At 42.3% G+C, this 20,808-nt stretch overlaps 5 protein-coding genes across 5 annotated transcripts; 3 read left to right on the top strand and 2 right to left on the bottom strand.

Moving 5' to 3' along the window:
• Nucleotides 1–233: 233 nt before the first annotated feature.
• K441DRAFT_59520 (HET-domain-containing protein) lies at nt 234–2,973 on the bottom strand. The gene is made up of 2 exons (XM_067644983.1): nt 2,737–2,973; nt 234–2,676 (listed from the first exon to the last, which is right to left on the bottom strand). The coding sequence occupies exons 1-2, from the start codon at nt 2,758–2,760 to the stop codon at nt 283–285; spliced, it is 2,418 nt and encodes an 805-aa protein (XP_067505822.1). The 5' UTR covers nt 2,761–2,973; the 3' UTR covers nt 234–282.
• A 488-nt stretch (nt 2,974–3,461) lies between these two features.
• On the top strand, nt 3,462–3,985 carry K441DRAFT_695282 (uncharacterized protein; the record flags this gene model as incomplete). The annotated part of the gene is made up of 2 exons (XM_067652797.1): nt 3,462–3,547; nt 3,682–3,985. The coding sequence occupies 2 exons, from the start codon at nt 3,462–3,464 to the stop codon at nt 3,983–3,985; spliced, it is 390 nt and encodes a 129-aa protein (XP_067505821.1).
• A 536-nt stretch (nt 3,986–4,521) lies between these two features.
• Nucleotides 4,522–7,045, bottom strand: K441DRAFT_608324 (RabGAP/TBC). The gene is made up of 6 exons (XM_067645460.1): nt 6,958–7,045; nt 6,887–6,902; nt 6,807–6,816; nt 6,641–6,751; nt 5,214–6,576; nt 4,522–5,117 (listed from the first exon to the last, which is right to left on the bottom strand). Exons 1-6 carry the CDS (start codon nt 6,979–6,981, stop codon nt 4,851–4,853), a joined length of 1,791 nt encoding a protein of 596 aa, XP_067505820.1. The 5' UTR covers nt 6,982–7,045; the 3' UTR covers nt 4,522–4,850.
• Nucleotides 7,046–7,418: 373 nt separating this feature from the next.
• On the top strand, nt 7,419–7,841 carry K441DRAFT_467652 (uncharacterized protein; the record flags this gene model as incomplete). The annotated part of the gene is made up of 2 exons (XM_067641832.1): nt 7,419–7,462; nt 7,547–7,841. 2 exons carry the CDS (start codon nt 7,419–7,421, stop codon nt 7,839–7,841), a joined length of 339 nt encoding a protein of 112 aa, XP_067505819.1.
• Nucleotides 7,842–9,185: 1,344 nt separating this feature from the next.
• Nucleotides 9,186–10,918, top strand: K441DRAFT_676207 (uncharacterized protein; the record flags this gene model as incomplete). Its single annotated transcript, XM_067650932.1, has 3 exons — nt 9,186–9,222; nt 9,454–9,617; nt 9,677–10,918. The coding sequence occupies 3 exons, from the start codon at nt 9,186–9,188 to the stop codon at nt 10,916–10,918; spliced, it is 1,443 nt and encodes a 480-aa protein (XP_067505818.1).
• Between the last annotated feature and the right edge of the window lie 9,890 nt (nt 10,919–20,808).

Raw genomic sequence — 20,808 nt, 5'->3', positions numbered from 1 at the left:
CACGCTCGCGCGTTGTTTTTGATTCTGGCGTTCGCGCACGGGCCACTTGTTCGTTGGACGCGGATAAGGGATAACACTAATCTATTAGTAACTCGCAGGCGCGCGTTACTGCCTTAGCGCATCTAGTTAAAAGCGTATATTAATTTAGCGATTAAACAGTAGAATTTTATACCTTTAAAAGTAAGAAGCATAACTATTTTAATATATTTTTAGGTGTAAACTATGGGACGGCAACCTGGCCGCCGATTTTGGCGAATTTCCTCTTCCGGCTAGTCTCCATTGTTAGCCCAGTGCAACACCAATCTCTTCGTCACCTTCTTCGTCCCATAAATCCCTCGCAGCCCTCCCAATTCCCATTCTCTCCGCCACATTGTCCTCCCGCCGAAGAATAAACATCACATTATAATAACGGTATACCTCATCGGGAGAGACTCTCGCCCTGTCCGCCTCCCACTGGTACAGCTCAAAATACATCGTTGCACCGGAGTCCTTGCAGCTGCACTCACCAGCAGAGATAACTATCACTTCAATCACGGAGTGATTGCCATCAATTTGGAGGCCAAGTCGAGCAGCTATCGTCTTTGATGTAGCGCTAGTTTCATTGACGGTCTCCTGGTTAACGACGTTGACGGTCAATGTGCCGATCTGTACCTTTTTGTCGAGTGACAGTAGCTGGAAATTGGGCATTACGTTAGGGTTGCTGTTCATTGATGTCACATCTTTCAATCTTATCCCGGAACTCGCTCCAAGGCGCAGAAATCTTCTCTTAACCCGGCCATAAATTATGGGCAAAGGAATGGTCTCGTCCTCAGAGATAGTTGAAATCATATCAGACGAATATATCGGGCATTTGTACATCGGCGATTCTTGGTGTATTGCTTCTTTTATCTTGTACATATAGCCGTCCGGGGTATCGTATCGTATCCAAGGTGGAGGAGGATCCGCATCAATGTTCGCCTCATTGTGTTTGAAGTCATTATAGCAATTGAGAATTGGTCTATCTCTCAGTGCAGGTGATGTCGGACTATTGGATCGTCGATACCATTTTACGATAGGAATAGTCAGACTTGGCACACTGTCCGTTAACTCACGGGCAAATTCCTTCCATTTCTTAGAGAAATTTGAAAATGATGGCCCGTCGAAGAGTTTTGGACGCATATTTTCATCAACAACGACGTATTGTGTTGCCATTACCCAGGTATGAAAATTAATATTGCCTTTCCATCTAGCCCAAGACCAACTCGGCACACAAGCAACCTCGTCTTGCTGGAATCGATCTTCAAGAAACCGGTCATCTGGTTCCCACAGGAGCGCAATATCGAACCATAACTCAGGCATGCCGAACAAGAATCCGCCAGGAAAGTGTGGCTCGAGATATGTCAGAATACCAGAAAATGCAGTAATGCAATCGGAAGGGAAAGTTAACTCTCTTTTGGCAAATTCCAACGCCAGATTTCCAAGATATATCAAACTGGGCCACGGTGGAGGCAAAAGCGGTTGGAATACCCTCCAGTGAGTATTTGAAGAATAGAGGAAGTCTTGTTGCCAAAACTGCTCATGGCACCTCCAAAGAACCATTCCATTGTTGAAGATGATAGTTTTTAGAGAAAAGAGCTTCTCTTGCAATGTCCACCCTCTACTGTCCCAGGTGCCATTTTCAAAAGGATTTTCCTCAAGTCCTACTCCAGCAAGTATCGAGTGTGTTTCGTCACTGTACCAAATGTTGCTATGCTGACGACTGCGATCGGTTTCTGAGTCCCAACTTATCAGGCCATCTGCAGCTGTCCCGTCAGCAGCAATAACCGTATACCTTGCAGAAGCATAGATCTGACACATTCTCTTGAGCTGGGCTTCTTTATAGTAATGATCGTCCTGAACGATACAATATCTATCCACCCACAAGTATCGTTCGCCCATAGTCTTTACAAACTCCATGGTACTCCTCACGGTAAGAGGTGGGTTGAAGAGATCTGGATTATCCAATGCCCCTTCCTTCATTAGTGACTCCAATCGCGATTTTCGACAATCAAGGATATTTTGCATTTTGCCCCAGACATAACTGAGACAAACATATGGCATAGTATTAATGGTGGACAAGACGAGTCGTCGATCATGCAGGTCTAGTAGATACAGATCTTCTCCAGATGATACGTGACAGATGTCTTGTCTTTTGCACCTCCTATGGGATTTTTCACACTGCTCAAGCAAAAGCCTGAGTTGATCGATTTTGAAGGTCCAGGAGTTATGCGTCCTGATTAAACCTGGAGCGGTGTGGTTTCCCTTTTCAAATGCCGTTAACCATACTCCATCAAGAGTCATCGGTGCATAATACCCGGTCACCAGGCCAATTCGCAGCCCCTTTGATACTTCCTCTGGAAACCGGTGTCGCAAGACCTTCGCTAAGAACCGCTCTACTTCAACAACGGTCCCTCCGTGTTTATAACGACGGCCGTTCTTGTCGTAAAAGATCAACCGTAGCTTCGAGGCCAGTTTCAAACAATACGGACATTGATATTCATGATGACATTCTCCACACCTAATGTTTTGAGGCGGGCAAATACGAATGTACTGACTTTTTTTCTCTGTATCGTGAAGGAGCCAGTTCACAACTCGCTTACAGTCCGAGCAAGCTACATCATGGGAGCAGGTTCCCTCCTCTTTCTTTATTATGGGCATCTAATTCAGATATTGAGCTCCCGAAGACACTGATGATTCATGTTTCAAGGGAGCACATACAGGATATTGGTCTCTGGAAAGCATTGCGACTCTTTGATCTGTTCAGCACTATTACGTGCTGATGAAGCCCCTTTGGATCTCTTAAAGTTTATGGAGCATTTCTTGGGATTCCAACAACCGGTCAGAAGTTTCCTGATGAACTACTGGTAATGGAAACGAGGAATACTATAAAAAAAACAACGGCAAGATTGCCGCTGTTGAACTAGACTCAGCCTCCTCACGTGAGTAGGCTCAGCGGTTTGGGCAGAAACTTATCTGAGAATCTCAGCCGCTTCGCAGAGGAATTGTTGGCAGTTGCATAACTCAGCACCTACCACCAACAGCCCTTATCTCATAAATCAGACCCCCGGTGGATCGTTGGTACGTGCACTACGCGCACGTACGGGCATACTGCTCCTTATCCAAACGAATGTTCCACCGAGAGGTTACTCAGAATTCAACACGGCCAGTTATCTGCTGACGGTGATACGAATAGATTCGCACCTACTATCTTTTCCAAAATAATATTCTCTCCGAGTAGTGTTAATGGGCAAAGTGCCTGGTATTCTGGCTATTTGAGCGATTTGCAAATTCGTGCAGCTCCAAATACTTCAATTGCAGCTGTCCAGTGGGACGACAAGCCCCAGATTCGCGTATACTGCCAAGGTAGGATGCTCTTCCTTCTTCATTTGAAAGCAATCCAAGAGCAATAGATTCAATATTTAATAGGATCTAGGAATATTGTAATGGCAAACCATGGACAAGGGGACCAACTCTTCCCAGGGCTTATACAGGGTCAAGTCTTGCCGTTGCAAAGTGGGAAGATAATAGGGTTCGTCTCCAGGTTTATTATCAGGCTCCAGGCTTCAGTCTGAAAGAGCACTACTGGGATCATTACCCCTGGTATACAGGCTGGTAATAGCCGCTCTCTTAAGGCCTAGTAATATTCTTTTAATATATGGATAGGCAATATCAACCCCGGGAAAGCACCAAGAAAGTCTGCAATTTTTGCTTTTGGGTCGAGCTCAGAATTGCGTGTGTTCTGGCGGAACAGCGAGCGAAACTTTGCCGGTGTAAGTGGCGCAGTGGCTGGATCTCGGCTGGCATTGTTTTCGGACCGCTGCCGGATAGGACACACTTGTCGGCTATCATCTGGGACAGTGTGGAGAATATAAGGGTTTACTATCAAGCAGAGAATGGTGATATCGTTGAGGAGTACAAGGACGGTAGTTTTAGGCGCGTTGTATCGGCGGTAGCGGTGAATTCCTAGATAGGGATAAAGGTTTAGCACTATATAAATGCGTATCCTGTTCTCCTAAACAAAAAAATAGATATATGCCTGTTGTGAGGCCGGTCTATACGAGTTTAATGGCCTCCTTTAATATCTTATCCTTAATGCACTAAGTAGCTTGGTATTCATCGAATTTTTGGTATAACGTCAACTTCTGTAATGCCCATAAATTTTCGAAGTACTCTTTCCATGCTTGCGTAAACCATAGATAGTAGTGGCTAATCTTTTGGGTCCGAAAGCCAGTGGATTTGAGGTAATCTTCTACCTTCAACTCTGGGCGGCTTGCTATCTTCTCCGGCGGATCTAAGAGCGGAAGCCTTCGATAGGCCGGCGTCATGGCGGACATTGCTTTTTAGTATGGTTGGGAATTGCGGCGGAAAGCTTGGTGACGGGATATTCGGTTTATTCTGTTCGTGCCTTCGTCCGACGCCTGGAAGGCTTACAAGATACAGAGACAATCAAGCTTCTGAATTACTTTATTTATGTGTTAAAATTTGACATTTATTTTTTGAGGTGCGCTTGGAGACCTTGAAGTATTAACCCATCTTTCGCTGTTGGCTTGAGGAGGCGCCGCGGAGGGCGTTAACATTTTCAAGGACTTGTTTTCGTGAGATGCGACTGGTGGAGCAATAGAGATCTGCACACGTCGAAACAAACAAGTTATCATTGTTGCATTGGAAAGGCTAGTTGGAAAGAGGCCAAAGATCATAGAAGATAAGCATGGCGTTGTACTTCTGTTTATTGGATTTTGAATGGCCTTACTTAATGCCTTTCATACCTCATAAGTCCCCATAACTCGTCATGATGCTCATTCTTATTACTATGCATAAACCCCCTCGTTACGTTAACTATTCGGCCCCATACCGACCCCACCTCCGTCCTTCGCGCCGGTATTTCGCAGATGTGCGCTACTGCCCCTGAACAAGCTTTGCCAGATAAAGGCTTCGCTGAGCAACAGCTCGATGTCTTTTTCGGTCCACGCACGCGTGGGTAGAGCTTGTAAGAACATCATGACTTCCTGGAAATCCATTTTCTGCAGCTGGTCGGACCATTTGACGAGGAAGGCAGCGCAGACGTAGAGGTGGAATGATGAGAAGCCGTCGTCTTCGGCCTAGTAGTGGAAAGTTGGTTAGGGTTCGTAGGATATGGAAGGAGTGGAGGGTGGGTGGGAATGGGCGAATATCTGAGATGAGAGGGACGGGCTTACGAGATATGTGTCCCACATCCTAATGGTGTTTTTGACGGATATTTCGCGCATGAGAAGACAATTCATCCATCTGAAACTGAATTGGATAAATTCTACGCCTTCGCTTTCGAGGTGCTTTGCTAGCCCAGCATCTATTCGCGTCGTCAGGTCCCTCAAACTGGCCACTTGCCTTTGGATTCCTGGCTGTGCGAAGATGTAGTTGTCTTGGATGCCGTCCAGCAGTTTCGTCAGGCACCAGAAGGAGTCGGCTTCCACTGCATCGAGGACTGGCTTTGGTAGTTGGCCTGGATCCATTCCAAACTCTATGTCTGGATCCGATATGTAGGCCCCAAGGAAAACTTGCCAGAAGGGGGTAACGAGGTCGTTTATGCCTTGTACATAGCCTGAAGCTGGATGGCGGATAGCCCACACATAGAGAATGCGCTCTAATGAGCGCTGTGTAGCTTCGTAACTGTATAGTTCTAGGTGTGGATTCGTCCGAGGTACATCGATGCTGATTTGGTGCCATATTGCTTCATCCAGTCCTCGTCCACGACCGCGGCTAGTAGATAGCGTGGAAGATGCGCCGACCACGCCGGCCGTAACAGGGCCGCTGCTTCCACTGGTTCCACGTTCAAAGGCCTGCCGCACGCCATCGAGGTACTCTTTCCGCTTCCGTTCTAGTGTTGCAACTCGACGTTCGCTACTTGTAGGGAGGTAACCGAGGAGGATCTGCCATGTCATGGCGCGTACTTCGGAGGGCACGCCAGACCATGCAGAATCCCGCAGCTCAGGTAGTGATATTGTACTTGTCTGGAGGATACGCTTAAATTTATTGATGCGTGTTATTCGTGCGGAATGAGCTTCGATTTCTTTGGCTGTCGCATTCGCAGGAAGAGGAGGGTGGGAGATTAGGTGGAGAGAGTTCGCAGGGTCGCGAAGGATTTCTTGGTATTGTGGTCGAAGAATCTTACCTTCACTCCTTTTTGTAGTGGGGTAATTCGGGATGCCGCGCTCTTCGGCGATGTCTCCACTATTCACTCCCCATGCTAGCTGCGTAGCACCATTTCGAAAACTGTCCAGTGTTCCTCCGGGGTCCTTGCCTTTGTTTGGGGGTTTTCGTTTGCCCTTCCGTCGCATGCTCGCTATACTAGGGAGACCAAACTCATCCTCGTCATCGTCGAAAGTGAATTCCCCCACTTCTTCGTCGTCATCTTCCTCCTCCGCTCCCCAGTCAGGATTTGTGTCGCGGAGGAAGGCTGTATAGTTCTTTCGTGGCGGCGGAGATATGCTATTAGCGCCTCTGGCTGGAGCCGCGCTTGATTCACGGCTGTGTGGTGCAGATGGTGGTGTTCGAGGGCGGGAGCCGCCGCCAGAAAGTGACCTGCATAATCGCACGCCATATGAGACAAAGCACAAAGGCAGACAGCCTAATATCAGAACCTTACAAAGAGTCGAACTTGAGTATGTCTGCGTGGGAGTAGGACGCGCCGATTATCTTTTTGCCGTCGTACGGTTTTGTGGTATTAGAGTTTGTGCGCCAGAATGGTGATGCTGATCTAGTTCATTGCTATAAGTATACGGCATACTTAGGGTAGTGTGGGATTATCTTACGAAGAGCGGTCTAATATGCATGTAGTGGTTTGGGTTAGCTGTTCTGTTACTAGTGACGATGTCTAGCGATGGCTACGGACCGACCTGCACCATTTCCTGGAAGGAACTTGTTAGCTCAAAAATAAGTAACGGGTGTAATAGCAAAACTAACCTGCTGCTGCTTTTTGGAGGCCATTGCTAGTTCAATCACGGCAGTTGTTGGACATTCATTACTGTTCCTCCACAATGCTCTGCAACGCTTCGAATACTTGGTTAAAGCTCCGATGAGGTTGCCGCAGCCCTTGGCGTGATTAGTCCGCTAGACCAAACCCAACCGCTGACAAAGTTCACGCGCTGTTCCGAACCCCAACCTTCCACATCTCCTCTTCTTTCATCAACTGTCCTACCATCTCCATCCCTTTGTATTCCACCTGGGGGCACCTATTGATTACACTCGCCTTTATTTATTTGCCATCTTGCACCTCTAGCTATTGTTGCTTACTGCAGGAATACTGACCTTCAGGGGACCTAACGACGTACGCGTGACGACGTCAAGCTCTTTGTCACATTCTCTTTTCGCGCTGGCCACAGCGCCCTTTCATTTCATTTTCAACGTCTAATATCACAGCAAAGATGACTGAACCGGAAGACCTCGATGAGGATCTCTTCGCTGATCTGTAAGTGACTCGATCTGAAGGCTGCTGCAACTGTAGTCATCTGCGATATGCGGGGCCTAGCTTTCATCTGACTCTTTTCCACAGTTACGAAGGTGACGACGTTCCATCAAAACCAACTCAACCACCCACCGCTATCAAACCTGAACCAATATCTTTGGATCCATTGAAATCAGAGGCGCCTGAATCCATTCCAGAAACTTCTTTGGAATCTGCACAGAATCGATCAAATGGCATGAGTGGCACAGCAGCGAAGAGTGAGGATGATGATATGAAAATGAATGGTGCTAGTTGGGAAGGCAGCGCAGGTCAACATTATGATGGCGGCCCAGTGGAAAATGATGATAACTACGGCCCTATTGGTATAAAGGAAGACGGGTAAGTCTGGTAGAAGATTCTGATTTCGCAGTACCATTTAGAAGCTATTCTACACATTTTTTGTATATCAAGAGGTGAGATATTAGCCACTTGCGCGGTGGCGGCAGCTATCTTCAACACTGGTATTGAGCATCATCAATTCGCCTTTATGTCTTCGGCTCAAATAGGCTACAACACGATTTAGTCAAAATTAGTCCGCATATTCATGCATGGAATGAGCAAAGTCATAGGATATGTCTTTTTCTCGTTGGTGACAAACTTTGTCACCAATTGTTCTATGGACAAGGAAGTCATGATAACCCCAGGCATGCTCCAACGGCAAAAAACATATCCGAATTTATAGTCGGCAAGCGTGCGAGGTGTAGCATTCAAGATTGTGGAATCGAGTGGAGTTTGGCTAGATGGGTGAAACTATGAGTCGGGCAAAGCTTGCAGTCAATGAGGGTTGTTGGACTGGATGGGCGAAAGTGGCATTGACGGGATGAGCGGAGCGACCTGGATCAGATACAACCGGCAGTGCGTTGAGGAGCCTGATGAGGAATAGCGTTGAGAGGACGACAGAACTGGTATCCCAAACACCTCTTTGCATATTCGCCTGACATAAAGGAAACTCAGAACCTGCCGCCTATTAGGGGCATAGCTTCATGTCGATAAATTCTTCATAGAGCGTACCAGCGCAAAAACAGGGTAGTCCTTCGAGCAGATGGATATTTTGGTCCAAGGACCTCAGTATCTAGCACTCGACTTCATAGCAAAACACACAGACGCTTCAACCGAACCTCACTGTGCCTTTGCAAGGGCTACTGCGTATTCTGCGAGTGGTGGAAATCGAATTGGCATATGGAAGAATTGGACGGATCCATCTCTATGGTTTCTGTGAAGGAGTGGACGATGTGCGAATTGGCTATACGTTCATACTACGTTCACACGTTCGTGGCATGCTCTCTATGATCTCGCGAGTCCATGTCAGATTGGGCTTGGCACGAGGCGGGCCAACACCACCATCAAGCCGCCCGAGGCCTTCACTGTCACCTCATCAAACTGCGGCTCAAAACGTGTTTGTTGTATGCCGATTAGACATTACCATGGAGATCGTAGTCTGCAGCCTGCAGTCTGCGGCCCGCCTGCGCATGGTTGCATGCCATTAAACCCGAATTGCGACGGAAGCTGGATCCTGGGACTTTTGTTGCCGCTGTTGTTGCTGCCGCCACCGCCGCCTTGACCATCTCACTATAATTTCTTTTTAAACCTGCGATTGTTCCTAGGTTTTTTATTATTTATTCACATTTTTGACTGGCGTTTCTATTTACAAGAGAGTTTGCTGATATGACTTTCTGCCCGCAGGAAAATGTTCATTGGTGGTTTGAACTGGGAAACTACGGAACGTAAGTACCGCCTTAATATATCTGCACACAACTATCTTTCCCTAAAGCTCCATAAAATTTATGTATACCGGCTTTCCTATTTCAGACTATTACCAAAGCATTTGGAAGCAGTGTTGCGTGGCTTGAGACAGTAAAATCTACCTTAGCAGACCTTCCCGCTCTACCCAAACATTTACAGCTCAACCCCTCATCTCTCTAACAACATGGGATGCTAACAATATTTCTTTCTAGAATCTTTAAAAGACTACTTCTCACAATTCGGTGAGGTGGTCGAATGTACCGTCATGCGCGATAGCGCCACAGGCCGCTCCCGCGGTTTCGGCTTTCTTACCTTCAAAGACCCGAAGTGCGTCAACATTGTCATGGTCAAGGAACATTATCTGGATGGCAAAATTGTAATTTTTCCCAATGCGCTACTGGATTTACGCAAGCTTCGTTTCTGACATATTTCCAGATCGACCCAAAGCGTGCGATTCCACGCGAGGAGCAGGAACGGACGAGTAAGATCTTTGTTGGAGGTGTCAGCCAAGAGGCTACGGAGCAGGACTTCAAGCACTTTTTTATGCAGTTTGGTCGCGTCATAGATGCGACTCTTATGATGGACAAAGATACCGGTCGTCCGCGGGGTTTCGGTTTCGTTACTTTCGACGGTGATGCAGCCGTCGATGCGACGCTTGCCGGCCCGCTCGAAATCTTGGGCAAACCGATAGAAGTCAAACGTGCTCAACCTCGTGGTAACCTGCGTGATGGCGAGGAGGAAAAGAAATTTGGACGGCGCAGTGGATCTGACGCGAAGTTCAACGGTCGCAGTGACAGCCAATCCGCAAACTTTGACAGTCAGCAGAACCAGAGCCAGCAAAATACTCAAGCCATGAACACAAACGGCATGACTCCAGCAATGATGGCCCAGTACTGGCAACGCATGCAGCAGTACTTCCAGTTGATGCAGCAGCAGATGGCTGCTAGCATGGCTGGCCAAGCCCAAGGCATGCAGAATCCAATGGCGGCTATGAGTGGTCAAATGAACCCGGCAATGATGCAGCAGATGATGGCAATGCAACAGATGGGTCGACCACAAGGCATGTCACCAACCGGTAGCCCGCATCCACAATCTCCAAACACCCAAGCTGCGATGCAAAACATGGGCCAGATGAACCCTGCTATGATGCAACAAATGCAACAAATGCAGCAAATGCAGATGCAGCAACAGGCCTCTCAGCAAGGCCCAGGTGCTGGCGGTTATGGCACGAATCCAGCTATGATGAATCAGATGGCTGCTGCTGCCGGTCGTCCGGGCTTTAATGCACAAGAACAGCTCGCCTTTGAGCAGCAGAAGTATGAACAACAACAAGCGCGCCGTCTCCAGCAGCATGCGGGCTATGGAGGTCAAGGTGGACCAACAAGCTGGGAGGGTATGTACGACGATGTTCCGCAGCCGAATCTTCCGCCAGCTGGACCTGCAGCTCGTGCAGTTCAAGGTGGTGGTGGCGGTTTTGGGAGACAAATGAGCCCTGCGCAAGGTGGTAGAGCCGGACGACAAGGCTCTTCCGCACCCCCGCCAGTTCAACCCAGCAACGCTCCTGCAAACGCGCCTACGGGTCCAAAGAATGCTGGAAAACCCGGGGCGAACTACCGCGGAGGTGGCAGGGCGCACCGTGGGGGGCAACAATTCCACCCATACGCGAGAAATGGATAGGTTTGTTATTGTTGTTCCTCGCTGAGTAACGGCGTGCAGGTAGGATCTCAGACTTAGATCCAGCTTGACAGCTCGCACATTTCTGGATGCTTTGGGAAGCGTTTGTCGATCGCGGAGCAACAAGCTCACTGTGGGATGCTTCTTGATGGCTCGCGGAGCCCCATCGCAAGCGATCTAATGTTCTTGACGGGAGGTGACAATGAGTGGGCTTGCTATGATCGGTCGACTGCTTATACGGGTCTATGGGGTCATTACTGGTTTTTTTATGCTATGCTTTGCGAGAATTGGGTGGACAATTATCTTACCTGTCTCTTTCTTTTTCTTTCTTTGTCTGCGTCAAGTCAACCACTGTTGGCACTCCGACGGCGTATATGGGGATTCTCATGGCATGTTAAAATGGAATTCCTGCCCCCTCTTCACCTCTCTCTACTATGGACTACAAGAAGGGATTTGCTTATTTTGCTGCTGATTGGGGACCCTGCTATTTCCAAACGCCTTGGGCAGATATCTCGAGCTCTATGGCCTTCTGTACGATACGATAATGCAGGTTATATAAGACCGCCTTTCTGCACAGAAACTCTGGATAGCTCGCGCTTTGAAACCCAATTTCTGTACCGGAGTCAATGCATAAAACGATGCATACTAATTAACGTTAGTGAAGAAGTAGCATTTGTTACAATTATTTGTCACAATTCAATTGGTGAGGGAAATGGTGAAGCTCTGCAGGCGTCGCATCCTGGTTTCTTGGTATTTAGCAGCGTGGTTTTCAATAAGCGAAAATCCAGCCAATAAAATATTGGCATTTGTCGATATTTGCAGTGTCAATATTGGAATATTGGCAATTTTTAGACAAAATTATTATAATAGAAATATACTTATTCTAAAATAAATATTATACAAATTATTGGCATAGATTGGCAGTTTTATAATATATTCTTGCGTATAGAAGTATTTATATACTATAAAATGTCTTAGTACGCGCTCCCTTACCAAAATCAATTAATTTAAATATTAACTACCCCTAACTGCACCACAACTATATATAATTAAAGCTCTATATCTCTAATATAGCCTCTTTACTCTGCTATCTACGTTATCTATAAGTAGCTAGTTATATAATAGCTTTATGGTGGCGCAGTAGAAGGGTAGTTAGATTTTTTGCGACCGTACNCGTCCTACNAAAGCTCTGCAAAAGCTCTGCACGAAGCTCTACTCAAAGCTCTGCTTAAAGCCCTATATAGAGCTCTAAAGCTCTACTAACACGCAGCACTAATATACTAGGAAGGTTCTACAATCGGCCGTACGAACGCCCATACGATTAGTCGCCATACGATCGTCTCTACGAACGGCTCTAACATGCGGAACGTTGGTCCCCCAACGCAAATTTTGACCCGAGTGTAATAAGCCAATTAGTTAACCCAAAGCTTTAATTTAGAGCTTTATTATATAAACTTTAATTAATATATATAGAGATGAGGTTTTCCAGGGGGAGACCCCCTGGGACCCCCCTATATAGAGCTTTTGCTTAATTTAGAAGTAGTAGTAAGATTAAGGCGCCTTAGTTACTGCTAGGTAAGGATCTACTGCAGTGACTAAGGCGCCCTACTTAAGCCGGGCCTAAAGAATATATTGGTCACGAATATAGCACATATTTAGACTGCAGAGCTTTAATATAGAGCCCTCTACGTAGGATATAATATAGTAGATTGTAATTCCAATTTAAAGCTTTATATACTAAATATTTTTAATACCTAATAACTATTAACCACGTTATTACCTACCTAGTTCGGACGTATAACGATATAATAGCTTAGCAATAATATAATAGCTTGGCGCCGAGTAATAGGAGGGAGGAGAGGGAGGGGAGGAGATTAGGGGTGGCTCGGCTACTGCAAGAAGGTCGTAATATTAGTGTAGTGTTAAACTTTAAAAATTGTGTCCTAGGAGCTTAATCGACGACCCCTATATAAAACGTTAACAATATTTAATTATAGAGCTTTAAACCGGCAGATCTTTTAGGAATGCCTATTATAAGTAGCTCTAAGTATAAAATCTAAAATATTTAGTAGTGGTGTAAGTATGGGATAGGGTATATATTTGCGTTCCTAAATATCGTTATATAACGTAATTTTTGGGTAACAAAAACTAGCTGTTAATATTACTCGACTGACACCTACTAGAGGTTCCTCCGTCCTTTCTATCTTCTCTTTTACCTATTTTCTTATCCAATACTATTTATATCGCCATATTAACTAATAGATCCCTTAGTAGGGACTAAGGAGTATTAGAGCACCTCTAGCTCTTATAAGAAAGAAGAAAAGAAAAAAGGAAGGTATAAAGGAGGGAGTATTTATAGACGGGAGGAGGCCTATAAGTATAGGAGATTAGGCAGCTATAATATAGCCATTAACGTTGCTTGACTAACACCTACTAGAGGCTCCTCCGTCCTTTCTATCTTCTCTCTCGCCCGTTTCCTTGTCCGATACTATCTATATTACTATATTAACTAATAGGTCCCTTAGTAGGGACTAAGGAGAAGTATTAGAGCACCTCTAGCTCTTATAAGGAAGAAGAAAAGAAAAAAGGAAGGTATAAAGGAGGGAGTATTTATAGACGGGAGGAGGCCTATAAGTATAGGAGGTTAGGCAGCCATAATATAGCTATTAATGTTGCTTAACTGACACCTACTAGAGGCTCCTCCGTCCTTTCTATCTTCTCTCTCGCCCGTCTCCTCGTCTAATACTGTCTATATTACTACGTCAACCAATAGGTCCCTTAGTAGGGACTAAGGAGGAGTATTAGAGCACCGCCAGCTCTTATAAGGAAGAAGAAAGGAAGAGAGGAAGGTATAGAAGAAGTATTTATAAACGGGAGGAGGCCCTATAAGCACGTGATTTGGTAAGTACTAATAGCATAAAATTCTCGTATAAGATGGGCTTAATTACTTACCAAAATATAGGGTGTCTCTGTCACTGTAGTGGCTACTATAGTAGTAGAGACGCCTTAAATATTTAATATAACTAACTACTAAGGCTGTTGATAAGTAGAAGGTAGGCTACTAATATAGTACAAATAATATAGTTATTAATATCGTTTATAGCCTGTTTTTGCTTCTAGTATACGTGTAGATTATCCTTATATTCGGCATAGAGCTAGTTATAGGTAGTAAGCTAGTTTAGGTCTAGCTTTGCTATTAATATAGCCGTAGGTAGTATGTCCCTTAGTATAGGCCGACTTAGTAGTTCTAGCTTTAGAAGATTTAGAAGATTATCTTTCTTCTTAAATAGGTCGATATACTACTATACCTTATTAGTTTTAGCTATGTCTTAGATAATAAAGAACTATTAAATCTAATTAGATGGCTTATTAAGGATAAGGTTGATTTTTAATTTAGTAGGGGTTATTATTTTTAAAATTTAATAGGTTAGGAAGGGTCTAGGTTAGGGTTTAGCTAGCGTCTTAGTAGAACCTTATTTAGACGTTAATTTAATTTATTAGTTTAGATTACTAAAATCTAAAATTTTGTTACGGGGAGCGCGATTAATAACCCCTACTAATAGCTCTAACTATGTCTAATTTTTAATTTATAAATTAGTAGATTTATAGGTAATAGTTATTATAAGCAGCTCTAGGTGCGGTATATATAAAATCTTAACTATAGGGTAGAGAAGTCGTGGCTGCTAATATGCGGTCCTAAGTAGTATGTATTCTTAGAGGTTACGTAACTCCTTATATAAGCAATATTTCCGCCCTTTAAAAAAAACTTAAAAAATTCTAAAAATTGATTAACGCTATAAATAGTAGTAATATTAATCCGGTAAAACTACTAATTCTCTTTATATACCATTATATATATATCTAACAGCTCTAGAAGCGGTAAGAAGGTAGGATAGATAGGGGAATTAAAATTTAGAAAATTAGATTTTGCGGTTAAGCTATTTAAAAATTAGGAAACTAAGACGAATACCGCATTCTTCGCTTACCTCTAAGCCAGTATATGATTTCCTATTTAGGAAAAGTTGTTTATAAGTAGTTACTGCTACCTCCATACAAAATCTTCTTGTTATACCTCTTTAGTCTTACTTATAGATAACTAAAATCATTTTATATTGAACCTACGTTCAAATATAAGCCCTAAAAGCTTCTTAACTTATAAGATTGCTATATAGGTTAGCCCGGCTATCTTATCCTTTTCCTTAACATCTAAAACTACTCGGTTAAGTGTTAGGCCCTAGCTTTTATATACAGTAAGAGCAAAAGCTAGAGTAATTAGAAATTAACGCTGTAAGCAAGAGCCTCTTATACCCTCCCACTTATAAAGTACGGAAAATATAGGGACGACTTTCTTACCATTCTGCCGAGTGAATAGGGTAGGTCCGTTGTACCCATCTACCGTAATTAGTAGTAACTAAGGCTGATCCTTTTTAATATCCGCGTGTCCCTTCTATACGACATCTTTAACTATACTAGTAGTACCGTTTACTAAGCCTAGTTTAACCCAGATATTCTATATTAGCATTACTTTCGCGCCAATACATAGGGCTAGATTCTCTATAGTATTGCACTAATTAGGAGTAACTTTCCGCGCACCTACACTAGTGTTAACTGACTTAATAACCACCACTAGCTGTAAAAGGTCGCGAAGCCGAATAGTGTTATACTTACCTATAGTAGCGCGCGTACCATATATAAAGCTTATAACCTCATCGGTAGATAGGCCCTGCTTATACCTAGTTAAAAGAAGCTTCTAGGTCAAATTACTTATAGAATCACTACGTAGCTCTATAAGGGCTGTCCTAAATACAAAGCTCTTAGCGTTATCACCGCCCTACCGTATAACTTAATCTAGGACAGCTGTTTGGTTAATCGCCTTATAGGCTCCCTTTCTATAGCTAGCGAGCTCTAACGGCCTAGCGGGTAGATTGCTATATAAGGCCGCCTAACCTACAGGGGGAAGCTAATGGAAATTGCCTACTAGTAAGATATTTAAGCCTCTGAAGTAGTTATTATTATATATAGGGTAGATCTAATAGAGGCGGCGATTAATCTAGGCTAGATGTACTTACCTAATTATAGATTTCTCGTCAAGGACGAGATAGTAAATATCCTTAAAAGCTTACTATAGAGGCGTAAAACTGGCAGTAGGCAATTCCTTAAACGGGCGATTTACTGGAAACCTTAATAGATCGTATATAGTTCTGCCGTTAATATTAAAGGTAGCTACCCTAGTAGGGGCCGCTCAAGCTAATAGCATCGGCTTATTATTAGCCCTTGCTATATTACAGAGCGTAGTAAAGAGGACAGCAATAAGATATAATTTGCCGGTTCCTACCTCTCTATTAACGTTAATCCGCAGTAGGGGGGGGCCAAGGCCCGCTTAGATCTGCCTATAGTAATTAACTATAACATTATAGATATAACGCTGACCTAGTTATAAGGAGGACGGAGTTACTGTTTAGGATAGGCGGCTCTATAGTAAAGGCTGTAGCTATACTTTTTACTAATAAGTTCTCTTATTAAGCTGCGGGTACGTACCCTAATGCGTACTCTAGTCGTAGTTATAATTAAGCTCCCTATTACTAAGCCTGTTAGAATCTTTAATTTTAACTTTATTAGTATTTTAAACGCGGGCATATAAGGCCTTAAAGGACTAGTATAGCTCTAAGTTGTCTATAAAACCGCCATCAAACTTATTAATATTATTAGCAGTTTTACAACCTTCCTCTAGTTTCCAATTGCAGAAGTAGTTAGGTAGGTATTAATAAGAGTTAACGCAAGCCTAATAGGAAGCTATATAATTAGGGGCCCTAAATCCATTAGTATAAGTAGCTACTTCCTTATACTCCCTTTACGGGTAATAAAGAATAAGCTTTATACGGTAGAACTTAGAATACTACGGATAGGAACAATCGCCGTTATATCGCGGAAAGTACAATATAACTTAAGGCCTTACTCTTAGCTAACGCTTATAAGTAAAGTAATTAAAATAGAGTAGAAAATTAAGGAAAGTAATATCCTCTACCCCATCTAGGCGGCGCTTATATTTCTTATAGTTAGACAGTCCGCACCCTCTTAGTTACCTATTATTAAGCTTATATATAGCGCTTTAATTATCCTCCTAGTAGTAGTCTAAAGTTACTATATTCCTAGAGCCTTCGTAAAGGGGAATATTAAGAAGTAAATAGTATACCTCCTGCGCTAACTAATCGCGTTTAGTAATAAGCTTATTTATAAACCTAGCCACAACCAAACTAAAGGCATAAAGGCTATTGGCGTGCGGTTATACTAATTAGAGTAACTCCTAGTAGGAAGTTAACTTCTTCTCTTTCTTACTGCAATATTTGCCTATATAGTTAACTATTACTAATATACTCGTAGCAGGTAACGTATTAATATTTACCATCTACGCTAATATTATAGCTGCATTATAACTATTAAGAAGCTTATTATTACGCTATAGATAAAACGTCCAATAATATAGATTTTAATCCTTTAATACAGCAGCCTTATTACGGAGAGAGTGTAGAAAATAGAAGCGGCACTCCTTTACTCTAGTGGAGCCTTTCTTTAATCTTAAGCAGTAAGATTTGGTGTAATTATAGTGCCGTTAAAATTAATTAAGGTAGGCAGTAAGAAGCTTACTAGTATTAAGCTGTTCTTTATAGCTAAGAGTAAAAGGATATTAGAAATTGGGAGACCTAGATTAATTAGGATTAATTACGGATATAAAAGTAACCTAGTACTTAGTAAAAGCCGCCCTTAAGTTACTAGCTAACGGATCTAGCCTTAGGGCTGTTAAACTCTATAAGAAGCTATGTATATAGCCGCTACCTTATACCTACCACTTATATTAAGACCAAAAGTCAGTACTATTAAATAGGCCTATAAGTACGTGCTTCCTAAATAGATTAAAGCAGCAATATAGCTAGTAAGCAGCAATATACGGATTATTGTTAAGATTTTAAGAAGCAATCTGGTAGCGCTAAGCCTTATTAGCAGCCTTATATTTATTAAATAGAGGCATATAAGAGTGTAGATTATGCTAATATAGATTAGCAGCGCTAAGTATAAAGAATAGAGACCCGCTCTTAATATTCTTAGTATAAGCCGTAAGCTTATTTCTCTTCTGCCTCTAGTAAAATCTAGTGCCCTTAAGGTTCCGTATATACCGTACAATCTTATTTAGTAACTAGCTACCCCTATTGCTATTTATAAGATTACTAAGCTTATTTAAAGATAGATTATTCTTATTTAATCAGCCGTAAAGGAAGCGGGTAGCGTTAAGGGCTTGCTCTCTTATAATCTAATTAAACACATAATAGCGAAATAAGGGGTAGCGGCTAAACCGACCGTCCTAATACTTAAGCATATACTTGGCGTACGCAGCCAGGGTAACTATACGGCTTTATAGTATATTAAAATCGGCTTTACTATAAGGAAATAGAGTAGAAAAGGCGCCGCGCATAATAAAGCTAGCTAATTGCTTAGAGAGAGGTATCTATCGCATAGTGGGAACCTTTAGGCCCGCTTATAGGTCTTATTAGTATTAAACCTTACGACCTAAAAGCTCTAATTTATTAAGGTTAGGTACTAAATCAGGAACTAAAGTATCTAGTATATTGTTATTAAATTTACCGTCTAGTATATTACTGTTAAGCTCGGTAGGCAGAGGATTAATAGCAAGAGGACGTTATATAGGAGTAGTAGGGTAAGCCATTAGGCCACTAAAATTAGACTCTAACTTATTAATATAAGGTAGCTAATTTAATATAGAGCCATTTTTAGGTAAGCTAGTAAGCCAAGTGCTATATATTTTAACGTCGCAATAATTAGAATAATTGGCCTTTAGAAAGTAAAGCTACTATACTATAGCAGAGCGCCTTATAGTATACCGCTTAGTAAACCACCGACCTAGGTATTCGCCACCCTCTACTACTATAGGCCTTACGACCAGTATATCGAGTTTAGTAGGTAGCTATAGTAGTTACCTTTAAGTCTTTGGTGTGTTCTGGCTAAAGTAATAGACGTAGCTAGTATAGCAATATTACTAGCCGCGTATACGCACGACTTGTAGATAAACGTATATACGCGTAATTAGAAGCTCCTCTACCGCGGTAAATATAGGTAGAAAGCCAGGAACAGGCCCTAGATTAAGCCCGTTGCTTTTACTAAATAGGGGAAAAAGGGTTAGATATTTAAGGCTATCGGCGTCCTTAATATAGGCTTTACATATACCTATATTATTACCCTCCATATTACGGACGCTTTAAGTACAATGTTATGACTACTTAGAGAAGAGACGGAAGAAGCTAGTTAGTTAATTTAGGCATAGTCCAGGATAGAGCCAATAGAACTATATGACGAGGAATGGTAACTAAGGTTACATAATGTGCTACGTATTAAACGAGAGGAATAAGAGGAACTTACGTACCTTACGTATAAAACGTGTATCACGTATAAGAAGGATTTTATAGGAGTATAGTTGTGTATTTAAGGACCCTTAGTCCCTACCTAGATAGTTCCTTCCTTATAGTAATTCTTAGAATATAATTAGAGTTAATCTGTTAGGCAACTACTCCACTAGTTATTATTACGTTGTTAACTTTTATACTTACATTTCCTATACACCTAGCCTATTAATAAGCCTATTGTAGTTCTTGCTATAAGGTTCCGTTATATAATTACTACCTAGTTATAGTATTAATATAAGAAGTCGAACAATATGCCACCAAAAGCAGCCACTATAACGCTATTAACGGTAGCAACTACTTCAAGGACAGGAGGTAACACTAGTATAGCAGATATTGACTTACAGCAACCTATAACGGTTGGATAGCTATAGGAAATAGTTAACTAGCTAATAGCTAATAATATAGTATTAAAAGAAAGACTTAATAGGATAGGAGCAGTAAAGATCAAGCTACTATTAATTAAGAGATTTATAGGAGAGAAGTTAAAGCTTAAAGGATTCCTTACGCAGATATACTTTAAGGTCTTATAGGAGGGAGTAAAGTTACTTATACCTGTGGATTAAATAGCCTATATAGGACTATTCTTATTAGGAAAAGCACTTAAGTGGTTTAAACCTTACTTTATGGAGATATAGGTAAATAGAATAACGACCACTAACTAAAACGTGCAATTTATGTTCTTAAGTTGGGAAGGATTTATAGAATAACTTACGCAGATGTTTAGAGACCTAGAAGGAATAACTATAGTAGAAAGAAAACTCCAAAACCTTATGTAATAAACTTTAGTAATTAAGTATATAATATAGTTCCAGATACTAGCAATATAAGTAAAGTAGAATAATAGGGCGCTTATGGCACAATATAAATAAGGACTTAAGGCTAAAGTCTAGGACGTAATTATCCTAATAGAAGATGCGGATACCCTAAGGGAACTAATAGATTAGGCGATTAAGATTAATAATTGGATCTACTAAAGGGAATAGGCTAAGAGAGGCTAGGATAGAGTTCTATAGTTATATAAGGCGCAAAGTACGCAATAATAAAAGCTAAATTAGAAACTATGGTATAGCGCAGAGCTAATAGACCTAAGTGGTACTAAAGAAGCCTATAAGAGATAGAGCAAACTATAGAAACCTAGAGGATAAGGATTAAGTAATTAAAGGTCTAAGGAGTAAAGGCCGAATTAGGGATCTTAATAGTAGAAGATATTTAGGCGGACTCTATAATAAGAGAAATGGTTTAAAGAAGGAGCTTATATAAATTGCGGAAAACAGGGTTATTACGTTAGAGACTATAGAAGTGGGCAGAGTCACTATATAGTAAAAGGTATAAGACTAGCAGACGATATATACGTATAAAGGGACGATAATATGCTATAAGGGATAAAAGAATATTCAATCAAAAGTTTTGCGTTTTGTT

The sequence above is a fragment of the Cenococcum geophilum genome (assembly GCF_001692895.1).
Source record: "Cenococcum geophilum 1.58 unplaced genomic scaffold K441scaffold_14, whole genome shotgun sequence".
NCBI lineage: Eukaryota > Fungi > Ascomycota > Dothideomycetes > Gloniales > Gloniaceae > Cenococcum > Cenococcum geophilum.
Note: the sequence above shows the minus strand (reverse complement) of the source record. Positions and strands in the feature narration are given on the sequence as shown.